Here is a 21,508-nt window from a genome sequence, read left to right as displayed (position 1 = left end):
TAAATGCATTATGTCAATATTTTACCGACAAAAGTAAAGAGAACAAATTTAAATATTATGTTGTAATACATGGTAAAACTAATGGTATTTTTCAAACTTTGATAGGAGTACTAGAAACTATAAACGGAGTTAAAATTCCTGTTTTTAAAGGTTTTAATGATTTCACTGAAGTTTTAGATTATGCAAGAGGGATACTTGGTCCAAATTACTATATCTCTCCAGCCCTCAGACAAAATTCACAAAAGACCCCGCAATATAACATTCAAAAAGACACAGATAAAATAATTTTCTGACCACTGTTTCTCAATGACTGAAGCCTTCAAAAGACTAAATGCAAAGGTGGAAGCCTTACTCCAAAAAAATGCTAAACTAATGGAGCAGGTAAGTTATTCAAAGACAAAGACTCCATTCAAAAGATTCACATCAGTACACAGACTTCAAAACCGAGTTTTCCATTTCAAGATAAAATGGATGAACAGAGTGTGCATTCCCCAACGAATGCAAAAATATCCATTGTATCGGATGACAAAGATACAGCTAGTCCGGTTCAAACGGTAGCCGGTAAAGACACCTCAAACCCGTTTATGGCTATCGCTTAGCCAAAAAGCGAAGATGAAAGTTCTTCATCAAGATGAAGGTTACCCAGATCATTTACTCAGGTAGAGACGATAACAAAGAAAACTATGCTCCATAAAAAGAAAAAATAATAATAAAATAGAGAGCATAATAAAAAGGACATTAGCAAAAAAAATTCAACAAGGACTAGACAAACACGTAATTACTACGCAAAATTCAGATCCAAGTGAAGATAGACTGGTACCAGATACAGAACGTATAGATACAGAAAAAGACAAAACTAATACAAGCACTAGGAGAGACACTTCTAGTAATAACATAACAAGATCCTCAAGTTCCGGAAAAGACGACTATGGAGAACATTCATATTATCAAGATGCTCAAGATCCTTATGAAGATGATGATTCCGAAATGAATTTTGATTCTATAGCTCTGCACAACCTTGATACTTGAAAATGAACAAGACAAACCAAGGCAAAGACAATAAAATAAAGTAGGAATAAAAGTGTGTCATGTGGGTATGCCCACATGTGTCGTGTGAGTGCTTACTTTATCACTATCCTCTAAAGAGGAAAAAACTGATAAACACGCGTCAAAGTCCGTGTCAATAAGTGACAATAATGCATGGGACGATGGGCCCCAACTGTGTACCCGACATATATTATTTGATCTTATCTTCAAAAGTGTCGGCCAATTTTAGGCCACTACTTTTTATCCCACTTTTACCTTAGTGCGTCGCCCACGTTTAGGCCACTAGTATTTGTTCGTTTTTACTATCTTTAACCTCTATAAAAAGACACCACTCTACACTAACTGAAGGCAAGAAAGAAAAAACACATAACATATTTCCCTTGCCAATGTTCCACAACATCCTTTCCACTACCCAGACCAAAGACATCTAAATACCCTCTTGTAATATTATGTTTGTAAAAAGTTTTGAATCTTAGCGTGTAAGGGTCAGTCGGGGTTACTGAAAGGGAAACCTCTCTCCGTCTTAATCATGTAAGTCTCTTATGTTTTCCTGTATTTTCCCCTAAAAATAATTCGTATGTAAATTATGTTGTCAATTATGTTTGTATTATAACATGTTTATGTTATAAACTACCCTTAGTATATTGTTAAGCTTTTAACCTCTTAATAACAACGGTGGATTAACCTGTAAATTCCTAGGATGTTTTCAAGGCATTAAAAAGTCCGCCAATTACAGGACGTCTCGATTGCCGTCTCCGGGGTGGGGTTAAAGAAGAAGTTATTAGGAACATAGGTTAAAAGAGAGATATGAAAGGGGTGGTAATATTTAAAAAAAACTGAAAAATATGGCTAAATTTCGAGTTAAACATGATAGGACACAACGAGAGAGGGAGTACTAAGTAGGATTTACATCAATATATATTCATCCCACCTGTTAAACAATCAATATATTCATTTTCATCCCATTTGTTAAACAATATATTTACAATAAATTATTATAAATTTTGTTTCTGTTATTACATGTTATTTTGGTATCAGAGCGAGAAGTTTTTGGGAAATTATCAGTTAATGAGAAGACCTTTACGAAGTACTCAGACACGTTTAGAAACAAAAAGAAAATTGAAAAGTTTATATCTAGACTATAAGAGTCTAAATAGCACCAAAGAAGACAATATAAGATTAGATCATTTAATAGATATAATATCTAGACTAGAATATAAATTCATTACCCAGTTAAAATCTAGACAAAGATAATATATGAAAAGACACCCTTTTGCTAACCAACTACGACTAAGATATTGGTATTTATATAGAGAAATACAGATAAAATCAGACTGGTTAAAATTAAAAAGGCATTAAGCTTATATTTAAAAGTATTAGAAACAAGAGACTTAACAGATATACTCTGCAATCACGGAGGCCTATACTCATTAAATAGACCAACATTAGTCAACCCAAACTTGTTAAGTGCTATAAAATAAGAATTACATAGCATCGATAGTGATCTCCAGTCAGCAAATAATAGAATAAAAGGTCAGAGAAAAAGTATTAGTACAATAGATATTCCGCTATGATAAAATAGCAACTATAGATCCATTAAAACAATTAGAATTCTTAAACTTAAGAATTTACCCTGAAAAGAAATATAGGATATTAAAAGAAAATTCAGTAATAAGGTGCAACTTCAGCCAAGGAGAACACCTATTACATTCTGAAGATAAACAATATAATAGTATAATAGATCTTATAATAAACTTTAGTGAAAAAACGCAGGAAAAAGATAAGAATATACTCCCTCCGTTCCATTTTATGTGGCAACATTTGACCGGGCACGGAGTTTAAGAAATAAAAGAAGACTTTGAAATGTTTACTAAATTGCCCTTTAAAAAGTAGACTCTTTTTTCTCTCTCCTCATAAATGTATTGGAGTATTATTTTAAGATTAAGTGGGACCAACAAGGATAAAAGAGGAATTGTACCTTTATAAAGTTACCTTATAAGGAAATGTGACATTCTTTTTGGGACTGACCAAAAAGGAAATAGTGCCACATAAAATGGAACGGAGGGAGTAGTAAGATTATTAGAGACAATAGAAATAACTCAAAGTAAACATACAAAGATACTAGAAAAGTTTGGAACAAAACCTTGATTTTCCAAAATCAGAAGAATTAGAACTAGATAAAAAAGTCCAATACTTGAACAATAAGTATAATATAGAACAGATACCTACAAAGGTTGAAATAGGAAAGCTAATAAAGACCATAACAGAAAAGCCTAAAGAATTAGAGATAAGAACAACTGAATTAGTAGAAAAAATTACAAAGCAAGTAGAAATAGTTACTACCGAAGTTAACGAATTAAAAAAGACAATACAACAACTAGAGGACAAACTCCTTTCATGAACGACTTATGCTAAGATTCATCATACGCTAAAGTCTAAAAATTTACAGCGAGCATCCAACTAGATTCGCAAGAATTGTCTGATCACCAACCTGCAAGTAATTATGATCAAGTAATTATTAAACAAAATAACACTATAATAGCACTATTGTTAGAATTAAATAAAAAACTAGATAAAATAATAAAAAGAAAAAGAAGCTCTAAAAGAACAACCTAAGAACTCTGAAATAGAAGAATTAATAACCCAATTAAAAAATATTGAAATCACTTCACTTAAAGAGAAACCAACAGTAGTTAGAAAATCTTAAAAATGAATTTTCTTTCAGGTAGAAGAACAACAGTCGAAGAAAGACCACGAGTAAGTTTTTCTGATAATCGGATAGGAAATAGCCTCATATCAAGAATACTAACATGAAATAAACAAGAAGACAAACAAATCCAGGAGTTAAACCAAGTAATAAATATAGATAAAGACTTAAAAATATTCCAACAGAATCAGTTGAATCTACTTAACCCAAAGACATTATATGATACATGATATTTTGCGAAAAATAATCTGCTATATAGATATTATAGAGAAGAACAAATTTCGGCTATAGGAAAAGACGTAACTACTATGAATCTAGTAAACCTAGAATTCCTAAGAAGAATAGTATATAACAGACTCACATTAATGCACATGAGACTAATAGTAGTAGGACTAAAAGGATTAACTAGAAAGAATCTAGGAACTAAAGTATTAATAGTAATATACGATGATAGGTGGTCTGATTTAAAGAAATCCATTATAGGATTAACAGAAGTAGATATGACCAATAATGAAGGAATATTCTATATTAACCCAGATTTTATGATTAATTTAGAAGAATTCGAAAAACATATAAAAATAGGAATATATACTAAAGACTATGAAAAAATGAGGAGTGGAAATAATCTACTTATGTGTGTAGGTTTCATTGGAAAAATCGCATCAAGTAGTAATACAATGTTTAGACTAAAAGTAGAAGATGTAGTGGAAGTAATGGGAAACAAAGGCATAAAGTTAATAAAATCAATAAAAATAAATCCTGAGAATATGCAGGATTAGAATGGAACCTAGAACAATTTAATAAAAAGAAAGTAGTCACACCAAAATCTCATCTAATGTACACTAATACAAAAGGAGAAACATCTATAAGATTCACAAACTATAATTACTCTAATAAAACGAATTTAGAAGAAGAATAGAATTAGAAGATGAAAAGGAATTTATGAATGTAGAAATAATACAAGAAGGATATGAAATAGATGAAACTTTGCAAGAAGCCGAAAAAAGATATAATAATAATAACAATATAACCTTTAAATGTAAAAGATGTAAGATAGAAAATATGGGTATAACAGAGGTAAAGAAGCATTTGAAAACATGCAAATTCAGAACAAATAATCTAGGATATAGAGAAGAGTATAATAACCAAGAAAAATTAGAAACCCTTGAAAAAATAATAGAAGATATAAATGTTATTACTTAGGAAATCAAATTTAGTGTTAATGTATCTAGTGACAGAATCAGAATTTTTATTATGGAATGTCAAAATATAAAGTAAAAATGTATAAGTGTTGCTAACCGGGATAGAATATCTCAAGTAACTTTTACAACTCCTTAACCACTACACTAAACCTTCAATTTGTGTTAAGAGGTGTCAACACTTGTATATATATATTTATTAAACCAAATTTTTAACATATATATACAATGTAACTTTTCGACAAAGGGGTGGCGCTTGACACCCGTTGTCCTTGGGTAGCTCCACCCCTGGCTTCACATTGACGTTCTACCTATTGGGACCTAATTTGCGGTGACACATACATATGCATCCTTTCATAATATTCAATATCAACGATAATAACATATCTAATAAAATTTGAAGGAAATAAAGTATATGTAAATTTTATCATTACCTTATAGAGGAGGTAAAGTGATTATTTTTGGAAGACTCTTGATTTGAGTACAATAAATCAAAATAAGTATGAAAAAAAAAATGAACATGAAAAAGACATAACAATTAAAATGAAAAGGTAACAACAACAATGTAATTAAAATATTATAAATAGATATTACCTTATAGAGGAGGTAAAGTGATTATTTTTGGAAGACTCTCGATTTGAGTACAATAAATCAAAATAAGTATGAAAAAAAAATGAACATGAAAAAGACACAACAATTAAAATGAAAAGGTAACAACAACAATGTAATTAAAATATTATAAATAGATAAATGGTAAAAAGCAAAAAAGAAAGAAAGAATAAGATGATATTATAAGAATAAAACAAATAAAAATATACTAAAATTTAAAAGTATATTAAATGGTATAAGTATATACACTTTAAATTTGTTTTTAAAAAAATTCTAATTTCAACTCTAACTAGAGTAATGTAAAGGGTAATGGAACAAGATCTGCATCATATAGGGAAATGTAATGCAAAATTTATAGGTAAACTGGGATGAATGTGTTTTATCACTCAAATCAAGTGGAATTTGTGTTAAGTTATGTTTTTTTTATTTAATATTTGATATTATTTTCTTCATCTCATATTAATAGTTGTTAATATTATTAAAAGTTTAAAATATTTATCAAGTTACAGAATGGATTTTCATTTCAGAACTAATTTTTTCATATGTTAGTATGTATTTCGATTTGGTGTTGATATTTTCTTAAAATGTCATGTACAATCTATTAAAAACTTAAACTAAACACTATGCTAAAAGTTTTGAGTTTCAGGAAGGAACTTTAAAAAATGATTATAGTTTGGACTTAATTAGAAATTTATAGCTATAATTTTATTTATTACAAATTATAGCTACATGTTAAAAGGAGGCAAGAGATAGTTTAAATATATGTTGTAATTCATATACAAGTGATACAATTATTTATATCAATAAACACAATTATATCAAATGCATCTATGAATAGTAGAGTGAAAATGAATTTGGGCTTTAATAGGCAGATTTGCCATCGACTTTGGGCCAAATATCTGCCTACATACATCCTTCCTTCGTTGCAACCGTTTTTCTTTTTAAACTTTTTTATCCAGAGGATCGGTATTTGTATTGACATCTAATTAAATACGAATTTATATATTGTAGGATCTATTTTCAAGGGTAACACTTTTAATAGAAGTTTTTAGCTTAAACTCAAGATTTGTAATTAAAAATATATGTAATAATATTTATTGAAAGTGGAACCTATCTGCAGTATATATGTTTAAATTAGAGAGAAGTATAAAAACACCCATAAACTTGGCGCAAATTATTAGTTTCATCTCCGAACTATTGACAGCTTTAAAAACACCCCTCTACTTGACTAACTAAACTTAGATACACTCCCGATATGCACATGACATAGCAAGTGGTCTCAAACTCTTGTAAGACCATGACATTCTTGATAAAAATCGAGAGAAGTGTTGAAAACACCCCTACACTTGACAACAATTTAGGGATGTGTTTATTTTCAGTTAGTCAAATAAATGGGTATTTTAAGGTTGTCAATAATTTGGGGATGAAATTAATCATTTGCGGGATATTTTTGATACTTCTATCTTTAAATTATAACAATATTTAGTAAAATATAATCAGTGGGATCTGAATAAGGTAAAATATACTCAAATCTTATCTCTATTTTATCAAAGTAAAAAAGTTATTTCCGAAAGATACTTAATACAACAAATCAAAGGTAGAAAGAATGTTTATATATTATTGTAAAGAAAGTTAATTTAGCTTACTAGTGAATTTTTACATTTGTATCCCTATTACCTTTTCATAATTCCAATATTACCCTCAAGTACAAAAAAAATCCCTAAATCTAAGTTCCCTTTTCCTTTTCCTTTTCTTCCTCCTCCTAGATCTCTGTCTCCTCTTTCCCTTCCTCCATTTCTGCACACAGTTTCTGCGTTTTTTTCTCCACCATTTCAGTGGCTAACGGTAAGTTTCTGCGTTTTTTCCCTTCAATTACCTTCTCAGATTTTCTGCGTTTTTTTCTCTGTTTTTTTTTCACTTTTTTATTTGCAATAAATCTTCAAATGTTGGTGTTTATCACTTTTTTATATTGATTCAGTGTTTTCTGTCAGAAATGTGTTGTGAATTCAAATTTAATCGAGTTCAATATAAATATCGGAGATAAGACAGAAATCCCCAAAAAAGAGGGAAGAATCATACAACAAATTACGATATAGAAAATGACAAAAATGGTCTCATATTTTTTTTTTCTATTAACTTCAAAATAGTGGTTTGGTCCTTTTAATTTATTAAAGGTTAACATTTTTTATCCTATCAAATATTTACCAAATTTTAATTGGAATTGTGAAAATAAATAAATAAATATTTTTATGTTCATAATATATATTACATTTATATAAGTAGTAATATATATACATATATATTCAATTTTCATGTTGTTGTTATAGGAGCAATGTGCTATGTAGAATTGTTGCAAAGAACTATTCAAATTTAAGTAATATTTTAAAGCTTCACTTGTGCAAAAACCTTGAATTGAGTTACTCGTGAATTCAGTAGCTTTTACTCAGATTCTGTATATATAATTTAAAATATTTAAAATGTTTAGTAGTGTCGCATTAACTTGAGGTTGTTGTAGAACTTGTGAACTTCAAATCCTGAATCCTTTTCTGATTCGTTTAGTGAGACATAATGTCCGAGGGAGCTATCCCAAAACTTGGCACCACCATCCACATCTTAAAAAAAATTCAAAATGTTTATTAGTATCGCATTAACTTGAGGTTGTTGTAGGAACTTGTAAACTTCACATCTTGAATCCTCTTCTGGTTCGTTTAGTGAGACATAATGTGTGAGGGAGCTATCCCAAAACTTGGCACCACCATCCACATCTCAGCTCTCGATGGGATCATCAATGTCAACTCGCTTTTCACACTAGCCGTGTTCATCGGGCTAGCTTGGAACCCGCATGACCAAGGTAACAGTCTCTCCCAAGACCCGAGTTGTATCGCAGAGCCCAAGATTGCGGAGGACCTTGTAGCCTTCCATGTCTACTCATTTAGTTGTTTCCTCTTTTCTAGCCTCATTGCCTTGTGCCTTAAGCAGGCTATTCGATTGGCTAAGTCAGCACACTTCCCCACTGTCTTCACTCTTGACTTAGCCTCCATCAACAAAACTGCCCTCCGGGTCGGGTACTTGGTCTCGGCTGCGGGGTCGGTTCTCGGGTCGGTGTTTTTGATGCTTGGTTTGATCAATGTGGTTCAAATCAAACTTGGAATTTTGGGATGTGGAAGTATGCATACTTATGGAGCTATTATTCCACTTGTGATTTTTGTGCCATTAGGGCTCCTTATTTATGTTTGTACTGTTTTTTATGCTTTCACTCGTTAATTTGATCAATGTATACTTAATTAATAACTTAATACATTAACAAAAAAATTAACTATATTTGATTATTTTCTATCATCCCAAAATGCAAACTTGGACATTGTATAAATATCTAAATTTGATATTTTAAAATGTTTTTTTTTCAAAGTTTATTTGTCTCTACTTTTAAGTGTTTTTTCTCTACTAGTTGGTTTTTTCGGAAAACTCTATTTATTCTGATGTTTACATCTTTATTAGAAATTTTTGATGAACCAACTATTGGTGTTGGAGTAACAGTAAAATTATCTTTGTGCAATTTATTAGTTATAATATGAATTGGGAGAGAAGGTTGGTTATGTCATACACTTTAGGAGGGTGATCCTTTTTTGAACTATATGTGAATATGAAATACTTAGTGCATTGAGTTGTCAGGTTAGGAATGAACTCATAACGATTGTGAGAAAGAAGTGACTCGAATTAATGTGAGTTTTTGGATGGGAAAAATTGAATTTTGACATTTATATGGAAAACACAAATTTTCATGATTGAAGAAAATTGTAAGCGACTCTTGTGCAAGCCCCATTTTCAACTGTCCCAATTGTCAATCCTAGTCCTGATTGGTTATTTGTGTAGTTCCTGCTCGTTTGGATATGATTTCAAATACATGTTTGTTTTAAAGTTCGGAGATTGGCACCACCTACCCGAGCAAGAGTTGTGCTCACCGGGTAAATCCGGAGAAGGGGAATTGAACTTTATGAGATCGAATCTCCTGTTGTTCCTTAGTAGCTCAGTGGTAGAGCGGTCGGTTGTTAACCGATTGGTCGTAGGTTCAACCTTTTTTCTATGTGTTGGTGTTTAATATGACCGATATAAGACTCGACTTGTTAGATATTACGGAGGTTCAGTGAGCACCATGTCGAAATTTTATTTGAACATGTAATTTGGATTTTTGAAATTTTGTATTTTTTTCTTTTAAAGATGGAAACACCATATATATAATTTGTGAATACTATCAAAACTTTCCTAACTATTATCCAATATTTACCAAATAAGCAAATCATAATTTATAAATAAGGTATTGAAATATCACAATTTACCTAAATAATAAATCACATAGTTTCATATTTCTATAAATAAATATTTGGGATTCATGTTATTTCAATGTTCCAACTTTCAAATAATTATAATTTTACGAAGATTTAATGGTCCAACAAATCAGCAATAGTAATAGCTAACTATTCTGTGATAAAATTCTCCACAATAAAAAAGACAACTTATTCTTCGCTCATGAATTAACGGGACATCATATCATACATGACATCGTCGTGTATGGTAATTCACGTGAGATACACTCAAATTGATTTGTATTACTATGTAAGATATATGTGTCTATTTGTTAAATTTTATTTAAATTTTATCTGTTTAATTATGCATATCTAAAATTAAAGAACATAAATATTAAATGATATCAAATTAAAAGACACGTTCATATATTATGTAGTGATGTGTCAAAACTAGTTGATAAATAGTTGTGCTTGGGGGATGGAAAATGGAAAAGGGGGATGTTTAGACATTAGTCGATACTTTGTGTCAAAACTTGTCGATGGTGACGGGCCATCCACTACACCAATATGCATACTTTGGCCCCACAACACACACACACACACACTTCCCTAAAATGTTTGGAAGGGTGAAAGTCCAATATTTTTACCAAATACAAGAGCTACCCTAGACCTTCATGCAACCAATCATCAAATGACACATCATTTCAATTGTCATTAAACTTAAAACTAAAATATACTCTCCGTCTCATTTTACGTGAGGTAATTTGAATCGACATGGAGTTTAAGAAAAAAAGGAAGACTTTTAAAATTTGTGGTCTAAATTGAATGGTAGAAATTTGTGTGACTATAAATCATTTCATTAAGGGTAAACTGAACATTTTAAAGCTGAATTGTTAATTAATATAGAAATGTGTCATTCTTTTTTTACCTGACTAAAAAGAAAAGTGAGTTATATAAATTAAGACAAAGGGAGTAACAAAATCAATACGTAATTCATTATTGGAATAATTATATTATAATACATGATTTTTTAGCTAAATTAAATTGTTAAAAATGCACGATAAAAAACAGATTCTTATTTCATTGAAAAAGACATATTTGTGGGAGGTATAAGGATGATAATAATGAACCTAAATTGAGCTAATGATTTCATGGTAAAATTAAGCAAGAGGATATTTAGATTATGTTCAATATATTGCGTATCCAATGTTTATCATTACATCTTTTCTGAGTGAAAGTTGAGGGAAAAACTATTACTTTCCCGTTTCGAAATATTTATCCTTTCGAGAGTCAAATTATCGTATGTTGATTTATGTTTTGACATATACTGCTTGTATATATTAAAATGTAATTATAAATATGGTATCAATATAATTTAAAAAATTAACATAATGTCGTCTCCACATAAACATATTAATAGTGAGACCAGTTGGCTAGTCTTGTATTAATTTTAATATTATTTAATTTTTATTTGATAGTATTTTCAATCTATATATAATTAATACATATATTAATTATATTAGTTATACACTTTATTTAGTTTAGATAGTAGCATCAACAATAAGAGATCTTATCCTTGTACTAATACATCTTATTCAATATTTCATCCTTCTCTTGATACTTATCACGTTTTACTTTTCAAGTCAAATTGCATTAATTTTGTTCAACATCATAATATATATATATATATATATATCAAATTAATATTAAAAAATTACAATTTGTATTTCTCTTCGTATATGATTTAAATATCTAAATGATATTTTAAAAAAAAAATACTAAATTCAATCTTACTCAATTTAGGTTCAAATAATTAATCAAACTAATTCAAAAATTAAAATTTGACAATTAATATAAAATAAACAAATAACTTTTTATTTTAATACAACAAATTAAATAATTACTAAACAATAATAACAATATAACCAATCTTCAACATTCTAATACTCCACATTCTTACCATCCTTATCCAAATTCAATTTGTCAATGCCCCAGGAGAGGAAAATAAATTAATTGGATGCACATTGGAAAGCAATATTATCTCCGTCGCTAATTACTTATCCATTTTAAAATTGATATATCTATTAAAAAAATAATAATTTATATAATAAATTTATCATTTTATTCCTATTAATTATAAAATGGATGAATTAAAATTTTAATTATCCTTTCTCGATTAATTAATATGGATAAATAAAAAAAATAAACAAGTAATTACAGACGGAGGGAGCATGTGTCTAATTCTTGGGAAATGTGAGGCAGAAGATTAAAATAGGGAGCGTAATATTTTGACAGCACAAAATGATTGCCACTTACCATTTGACAATAAACATATGAAAACATTGCCTTTGTAGTCTCCTATTTTAACTTAACATGATACGGTTAAAATTTTGAGATTCAAATTCAACAAATTAATATACAAAAATTTGAAAAGAATTAATATACATCAGCTTCTTTTTTTATCTATAAAAATAACAAAATTATTTTTGATAGATACTTTATCTTAAAGTAAAACAAAATTAAAAATTAAAAAGAAAAAGAAAAAGAAATAACTTTATTGAGAACCAAGAAAGGAAAATCTTTGATGTACTTGTTCTGAAGAAACCCCAGAGTTGCACAGGAACCCAAAAAACCTAGCCCCCCACAAAGTACCAACTGAATATATATTTTTAGGTTTTCATTCGATATTCCATATTTATATTAAAGTCTGATTAAATTTAAATTTTAAGAATAAAATACTCTTTGAAGAAGATGATTTCGTATTTGAAGAGACTCGAATTTGAAACTTTTGATTAAAGATGAAAAAATAATATATTATGTTAAGGTTAGTACTTTCTTGAAAATGTAATAGGGTTTTTCTATGAAATGTACAATACAATATGATTGAAATGAGGAATTGAAATAATTATAGAGTCTTCTAGATCATTTCGTCTTTTTCGTTTAGAGGATTTTTTCTTGTTAGATCTCAGTTACAAAAGCAGCAAAGTGCTTGTTGGTGGTGTTGTTTTTCTCCATCTTTATTATTCCAATGTAGACTGAGGAGAGTTGGTTAGTGCCTCCAAGAAGACTACTTTTTTGGCTCTTTCTGATATTAAAAAAAAAAAAAAAAAGGACATATTCACTTCGTTTAATTTATTTATCTGATTTTAATTTAACATAAACATCCTTAGATAAAAAGTTAGTAATGAAAATTTTATATTAATCACATTTCGCTATTTAGTGATAAATTATATATATAAAAATTAATATGTCCTTTAACTTGACATCAAATGACATTTATACTCTCTAACTTTAAACGTACATAATTACTTGAACTTTTAGCTTATATGAATTTTAATAAATAAATGCATGCATATTATGTAGCCTTCTATAAGATAATTAATTGCGTTTTACGTGAAGTTATACATGTTTATTTATTCAATTTTATACAAGTTATAATGCCTATTTATGCCTTCAAAGTTAAAAAACATAGATTCAACTAAAGTCAAATATACCTATTCATTATGATTTATGACAAAGTTTAATTAATTAGAAGCTTTTTAGCAACGAATTAACTAAAGCTTATCGATAAATTTCATTTTTTAAAATTAAAGAATTATCAAAAAAGAAAAAAAAAACATTCTTTCTTAAAATACAGAAAAAAAGTAAGATAAAATTTAAACCAAGAGGGTATTTTCTTTAAAATTATAAAACAGAGAGAGAAATAGTCTTTTAGAGAGAGAAAAACAGTACATTAGATAACTTTTAGTGAATTTTTCTCTCTAGGTTAGTGAGAATTTTAGGTGAATAGAGTGAAGAACAAGAAAAAAAAATGGCTAATCGATGGTGGGATGGAAATACAGCAATGAATCCAATGGTTTCATCAAGTAACAATCCAGAAGAAGAAGAAAAATCAAACAAAATCCGCCCCGGAAAAGAGCAAGAGTTCATGAATACAACCACCAACAGTAGTGAAAACCCAAATGAAATGAGTCAGGAAGGAGAAGAGAATATACAAAGTCCCGAAGGTCTGTTCTCCTCTGGACCGTCCAGCTCTATGCGTAGAGCTGGACGGCGACCCAGAGGAAGACCTATGGGCTCAAAAAACAAGCCCAAACCACCAATAGTGGTAACTAAAGATACCCCAAATTCCCTCAAAAGTCACGTTTTGGAAATTAAATCCGGAAGCGATATAATAGAAAGCATAGCCGCTTTTGCGAATCGCCGCAGCTGCGGCGTATCCGTTTTGAGCGGCAGCGGTATTGTAACGAATGTTACGTTACGGCAGCCGGCCGCGGTGACCGTGGCCGGGGGCGTAATTACGCTTCACGGAAGGTTTGAGATTTTATCATTATCCGGCGCGTTTTTACCCGCGCCGAATAGTCCAGTTGGAGCAACTGGACTAACTGTGTACTTGGCTGGTAGCCAAGGACAAGTTGTTGGTGGAAATGTTGTGGGTGAATTAATAGCATCTGGACCAGTTATTGTAATTGCTGCATCTTTTACAAATGCAACATTTGAAAGGTTACCAATAGTGGAGAATGATGAAGAAGAAGAGGAGAATAATGTAAATGAAGGGATGCAAATGCAATTACCTACAGCTTCAGGGGTTGGTAATGTAAATTCTGATAATTTGCAAGTTGATCATCCATCTCCTTCTACTTCTTTGCCTATGTACAATTTAGCCACTAATGTTTTGCCTAATGACCAAATGCACCATGAAGTTTTTTGGACTCCTCCTCCTTCAAGGCCTACTCCATATAGTTAGTTATTAGTTTATCTTTTTTAATTAGAAACTTTTATAATGTTGTTTACTTTTTGTGATTTTTTTCCCTTTTAATTAGGTTTTAGGTTATGTTTGTAACTTTGAATCCCTAGAAGTTTTATCAATTTGGTTTGTTCTATAAGCTACTATCTTTTTTGTAGAAATTGCTTGAGTTTTCCTTGATGTAGGTTAGACAATATTGTCTAGACATGGAAGAAGATTCAGATACATTCATCTTGTGATTCAGGTATCATTTACTGATTTAATTTATCATATATATTTTTTTTAATATATGATGTTTGAAGATGGATATAGAATTTAAACTTGATGGTTCAATCTTTATGTTCTTACCATGGAATGTACCATGTAAGTTAAGGATTTAATATTGGTTGAAATCTCTTGTTCTTCTCTTATTTAAGTTTGTTAGTGCCACACCAACGATAACATACTCGATATAGTTTCATAAGTGGGTAAGTGAGGTCGGGGGATGATTGGGTCTATACAGATCTTACCCTAATTTTCTGAAAGATGATTTTCATGAACTCTTGGATAAAGAACTGTTTAGTTCCTAGTACACCTAGTTTTGGTGAATAGATATCTAGGTAGAATTATAGCTATTACTTCAACTATATTTTTGATATTTTTGTTTAATCATTTGGTATTTATTAATTCAAATTTGCGTCGTATAGTGCCGATTTAGGGGAGAAATGCTACTATCTACTAGAATTTATTTTCCATTATCATAGTTCAAATTGAAGACTTTTGATTAAAGATTGAGTACTAGCTTTCTGTTAATGAAAACTGCCAGTATCTATGCCTTTCCAGGCTTTAAATTAAAAGTGATTATCATAGTAGATTAATTGAAGGCTGGAGACTAGTTATGGTTGTACCGCTCACGGACGAGGTGTAGTGGATGAAATTGTTTTTTTCCCCTTAATTAGAGATTTTGGATTTGAGCCTTAGGTGAAAAATACTTGGTAGGGAGCGTTCAGTACAACAAAAATAACTTTTAGCGGTAATAAATAAACACATTAATAAAGAGTGCTAAAGTCTTTACCGACATTAGTTACGTGTCATTAGATCCAGTATCGCTAAAGGCTTTAGGACATATACAAAGAGTGCTAATTGCCGCTAAAAATACATATTTAGCGGCAATTAAGCTATAAAATCATTTTTGACGTAGTGGTTTCCCCTGAATGGGGTTTTACATGGAGTGAATCTGAAATAGTTGGGCTTCAATGCGGATATCGTACACCAAATGAGAAGCAAAAAAAAAGAAGCTTATTTTAGTAATATAGTTTTTTCTTTATTTAGTGTCCGTTTTGGGGTTTTAACTTATTTGAACATATTTGCCAAAAAGTCTCACTTTTAGCTTAAAAGGGTACTAATAAAAGGTTTCAGATTCGAAATCCTCTGCATGTTTTTTCGATTGAGCTCGTCTCAGCTTGCCTAGTGGTTTATTACCTCTTATGTATGGTTTGTGAGGGCACTCCACTGAAGCGAGATTTACCTAGTACATTCTTTTGGTCTTGTTAAGGGGAAAATATATTTTCTGTATGGCTATTAATTGGTAGTACTATTGTCTTGCTACATAGGAAAGAAGAAAATGTTAGATTTGTGTGTTAATTAAATTGGCTTTATCTGGCAAATGCAAATGGGACGTTGGGAAGTTGTAGTACTAATATCTGTATTTCATTAAATGCGACCAATTGTTACTTAGGTCTTTTAACGATGAGCTCAATCGAAAAACACATGCAGATGATATCGACATTTTTCGCTCAACCAACTCTAACATCATCTGACTAATGATAAATAAATGTGGCGTTTCATATTTTATTTGACCCTTAGTTTGTCCTTTTTATTGTACACTGTTTGGACATCTAATAAAATGTCATAGTCAATATGTCAACTACTACTACATAGTTAATTAGCAAAATTAAAGTAAAATACAATCTTGTTTTTTCATAGATAAAACTTTGGCCCAGTGTGAAATTATGAGTTAGTCATCCTTAAGAATCATATCATTCACCTGTCACGTATTGCCACCGCTCTTAGTTCTTGGATCGAATGAAAAAGGTGCAAAGCTAAGAGAGGTGGAAGGTTTACACAACTATAAGAACAAAAGGTTGTTCCTCAACAATAACTAAAGCAAAAGTAAATTCAACCTTAATCGATTAGAAGACTAGCGTAATAAGAAAGGCTAACTTTCCTGTTTTTTGTTTTCCAGTCATGTTATCAATGACAATATCATATAAACAGTAAAATATAGGAAAAATTGTATATAATAGCAAATTATTAATTCAAATTAATGTCATAACCATTGTTTGGTTTAATTGTACCCGTAGCAAACTGTTGATATTTTGCCTCTCTCACTGGTGAATCTCGCTCACCTCTCTCGCTTTTATACAACGCAAATGTGTTTGTGATTGTATAAAGCGAGAGAAAATTGTATATATACATATATTTTCATTTCCCTCTCTCCCCTCTCCCAGATTTCGCTCGCCACTCTCACTCGCTTCTCACTTTATACAAACACAAATGTATACATTGCATTTGTATTTGTATAAAGTGAGAGAAAATTATATATACAAATACAAATACATATATTTTCATCCTATACATTTATGATTATACAAATACATATCTTCTCCTGCCCAGTTTTCTTGGCTTTCTCTTTTTTCTCGCTTTATACAAACACAGATTATACAATTGATTCTTTTGTATATGTATACTGAAACAGATTATACAATTGCTTCTTTTGTATATATGTATAGCGAAGTATGTTATGGAGCGCAATTATGCAAACTATAGCTATAACATACAAATATGATTTTTGTTTGCTATATGTGAAAGTTGCTCTAAAATATAAAGGGAGTATGTTTTTACTAATATCTCAAAAGGCTCTTATAGTAGTTTATACTAGTCACAAAAGCTCGGACAAGTCCGGGCCCAATATCTATTTCTTTATCTGTTTTAATTTATGTAACATAGATAGAATTTAGAGAATCAATTAAATTTTTAAATATTTTTATAGTTATATTTTTATCGTACTTTTTAATAATATTTGTTACACATGTGATATTTTGAGAGTCATCACAATGCATTGATAACATTATATTGGGCTAGGGTTCAATATTGAGCAAATTAAGCTTATATGGATACGGCCTCATGTCGGTTTGAAATAAACATTAAAATATTTTTTATTTTTTTCATGTTTCAGTATTAAAAAGGTTTTGAAAAATAGGCCCTTCAAATATGTAAAATGATTTTTCTGATTAAAGCTAGAAAAATAAGTTTCAATAAAGAGGGAAAAAAGGGTCTTTGAATAAATGGACAAGGAAAGACATTGAAAGAGCAAAGAGAAACTGGACAAAAGAGAGAGGAACTAAAATACTAAACTAATTAAATAGCCGTTCATTCAACTGATTAAATTAAAAATAGCTGGCGATATAAAATATGTGTAATTCGTGTACAATATGTGTGTGCTTGTGTATAATGTGATAATATATATATAGAAAAATAGTAAATTTGTTTGGCTATTTCCGTAAAGATCCCAAAAAAAAAAACAAGAAGATAGATAGAGACTCATTCGACTAAGAAAAAACTTCAGATATTACTATGAAATAAGATCTTTGTAAATACATGCATGCGTATTTTTAATAAAAGGATAGACTGAATTAAGGCTATTTAGATGCCCACCGTGGGGATCAAACCCACAACCACAAGGTTAAGAGCCTTGCGGTCTACCAACGGAGCTAGACGGGCCACACATTGTAATACATTTATTACTTAGAAATATTTCTAAGGAATTAGGGGGGAAAATGTATGAATATGCTAGCATAACTTCCTTAAAGAAATAATTATAATACTAATAATAACATATCTGAAAAGGATGACACAAGAACAACTTATAAGGTTTTAATGTATTGCATAATTAGAAAAAGCTACTTTTTATAGTGAGATGATTGATATCATAATATGCCTTCATGAAATATATGTTGGGCGGGGGGGTGGGGGGCGGGGGAAGGGGGGGAATATGTACAATGAAAATGATTCATTCGAATTTCTTTCTTCAAAAATTATACCGCACAAATAAAATTATAGTATTTTTCTTAAATTATCTTTTAACTGAAGTGATTAAATTTTTTTAAAAACTAATTTCTCGCCATAATTTTTTTTTTGTTAGGAGCATAAATAATTGTATTTATGAAAATTCCTCTTCTTTTTATCCCTTTCAATATGTGGTGCCAATAGGTGAAAATGAGTTGCACTAAACATTTTAAACGAAAATTTCATCCCTACACTTGACTTTCTACTTTTGGAATTGGATTGTGGGGAGGGGGGACAATGAAAATAACTTCCATTGTTGTTAATTTATTTTGGATGTGTCGGAATATTTCGTTTAGATATTCGAATTAAATCATATATACTCAATCAATTCAACTCTCGATAAAATGCTCCAGCTAGGCACTTTCGATAATTTAAGCTTTTTTAAAAAATAAATAATAAGTACATGTGTTTTCATTCATCTATTAGATAGTTAAGTTAGATAAGTAAAATATGTCATCTTCTTTAATCATACACATTAACCTCGGTTGGTTCGGTTCTAGGTATTATTGGTTTGGTTTATCGGTTTTCGGTTTTTAAATGTGCTAAATCGATAACTAGGGGTGTCAAATGGGCGGGTTGGGTTGGAATTGGAGATATTAAAATGAGTTGAAATAGAAATCGGGTTGAGTCTTGACCTGTCCAAGTTTACCTTGGGCTCAAATGGGTTGGGTTCAAATGGGCTAAAAAACGGGTTGGGTCTTGACCCGATTAATATCAATAATTTTAACATAGTGATATTTAACTTTTATAATCACAATTCGAATTTCAACTCAATTTTTTTTTTAAAAAAAGTAACAAATAGATAGATAAATCCTAAAATATGGTAAACAGATAATAATTCATACTTTAAAGGGATAAGGGTTTGAAAAATACCGCAACTTTGGTCGGATTTGCTGTTGCGATACTAAACTTTCATAAGGACCTATTACCTCTCTAGGCTATTTAATACCGTATTTTTTTACCCTCTGAACTATTTAATAGTGTATTTTAAAGGTATATATGTGCTCACATGGACACATTACTATTTATAATTTTGCATTATTTTTTATGTCCACGTGGGCAAATATATATGTTTAAAATAAGGTATTAAATAGTCTAAGGAGGTAATAGATCCTCATGAAAGTTTAGTATCGCAACAACAAATCCGACCAAAGTTGGGATATTTTTCAGACCCTTATCCCTACTTTAATATAGTAACATATCTTAGTAAAGAGTTTTAAAACGGGTTGAAATTGGAGATTGAATTGGGCTCAATTGAGGATTCTCTTAAAATGGGTTATGCTTGAATGAGTTGAGATTGAACCCAATTCAAATTATCTTGAGCCCAACCCTTAAAATTCAGGGTGGGTAAGGTGGGTTACCTATGTTTGGGTTCTTTTTTGACACCCCTACCGATAACCAAACCAATAAGATATTTGTTATCGATCTTTGGTTTATCGTTTTTTGATCTTTAACAGTTCAATTTTTGATTTAACCAATAAGAAAATGCTTTCAAAACCAATATATGACTTGTCCGACAATTTGACGGGAAATAAAAAAAGAGACAAATCAAGTTACTCGTTGAGTGCAAAAATTTTGCTTAGTATAGTTAAAGTATAGCAAATGCTTACAATTCACAATTCTAGTCGTTGCCTAACCCTTGCCATCATCATTGTAAACCCTAGCCATCACCGTTCTTAGTTCTTTAGGTTTTGTTGTTGTTAACCTAAAAACTAAAGTAATACTAAAACCTAAAGGGTAAATGTAGAGAGCAGAATTAAGTAGTGTTAGTTGTGTAAGGTCCTTATAGTTATAGTCTAATATAGTGATTATATTAATATTTTTTGTTTGATATTTATGTATGACTAAAAATTAAAATAGAAAATTATTATATTCTTAATGGATTATCGGTTAACCCAATAATCCAATATTAAAAAATCAATAATCCAATTTTTTAAAATAAAACTATTAAATAACCTAATAACATTTTTTTTCGATTCAATTTATTGGTCTATTCGATTTTTGTATACACCTAGTATATCATATGATTATATAACAAAGATTCAGTTATACCTCGGAAGAAAGTGCAATTGTGCTTTTTCCTATTAACACGCCAAACAAGAATTAATTAGTATAAAAATCTACAAACCTATAGTTTTAACTTTTAAGTACGTAATTAATTGTTTAATAGAGTACTTTAATTCAGCATCTTTTCATTATTTCAATTAACTTTTCAATGGAAAAAGATATATAACTAATTTATGAGGGACCAGATAATAAATTAATGAGTAAAATTGGCGTATAAGTCAATGAAACTCATAAATTAATACTAATGCACTTATTAGCTTCCGTTCTCATTTCCTCTCTTCGTTTAGCTGTAGAGTTAGAATTTTCAGCAAAAAATTTAAAATATGTAATAAATAATAATAATAACAAATTTAATGCAATCACACAAGATAAAAATTATTATTTTTTATAAAATTATAAACACTCTCTCTATATATATAAAATTTTAACGTCAAAATTCTAATAAACCTCTTACGCGCCCTCGAGCTCCGCCTCTTCCTTTCCCAAGTCAAGCCAAAATTCCTTTTGTTAACAATGAAGAAGTCAAAAATTGCCAAGGTGGTACTCACGTTAATAATATTCCTTGTGCAAATAGTGTTATGCTAATTGGCGCAATGGTTTAATAATAATATGATGGCATGGCTTATCTTGATGATACTACTGAAAATGCAACTTTACTGACCTGAAGTTGATTTTAACAAAATTAAACAATATATAATATACTTATTAACAAACACCATAT

General features: G+C 30.1%; 2 protein-coding genes and 1 non-coding gene across 5 annotated transcripts; 2 read left to right on the top strand and 1 right to left on the bottom strand.

Moving 5' to 3' along the window:
* Positions 1-7,316: 7,316 nt before the first annotated feature.
* On the top strand, positions 7,317-8,965 carry LOC125867579 (uncharacterized). Of its 3 annotated transcripts, none has more exons than XM_049548130.1 (2): positions 7,317-7,407; positions 8,275-8,965. In XM_049548130.1, exon 2 carries the CDS (start codon positions 8,284-8,286, stop codon positions 8,824-8,826), a length of 543 nt encoding a protein of 180 aa, XP_049404087.1. In that variant the 5' UTR covers positions 7,317-7,407; positions 8,275-8,283; the 3' UTR covers positions 8,827-8,965. The 3 variants fall into 3 exon arrangements, with proteins under 3 accessions (XP_049404087.1, XP_049404085.1, XP_049404086.1); XM_049548128.1 differs by having other exon boundaries at positions 8,230-8,965; XM_049548129.1 differs by having other exon boundaries at positions 8,078-8,965.
* A 4,587-nt stretch (positions 8,966-13,552) lies between these two features.
* Positions 13,553-14,774, top strand: LOC125867519 (AT-hook motif nuclear-localized protein 15). Its single transcript, XM_049548050.1, has one exon. The coding sequence runs from the start codon at positions 13,678-13,680 to the stop codon at positions 14,611-14,613; it is 936 nt and encodes a 311-aa protein (XP_049404007.1). The 5' UTR covers positions 13,553-13,677; the 3' UTR covers positions 14,614-14,774.
* A 3,528-nt stretch (positions 14,775-18,302) lies between these two features.
* TRNAK-CUU (transfer RNA lysine (anticodon CUU)) lies at positions 18,303-18,375 on the bottom strand. The gene has a single exon. It is a non-coding gene; the product is annotated as a tRNA-Lys (tRNA).
* Between the last annotated feature and the right edge of the window lie 3,133 nt (positions 18,376-21,508).

Source organism: Solanum stenotomum, chromosome 6 (genome assembly GCF_019186545.1).
Source record: "Solanum stenotomum isolate F172 chromosome 6, ASM1918654v1, whole genome shotgun sequence".
NCBI lineage: Eukaryota > Viridiplantae > Streptophyta > Magnoliopsida > Solanales > Solanaceae > Solanum > Solanum stenotomum.
This window is presented reverse-complemented; position numbering and strand designations above follow the sequence as displayed.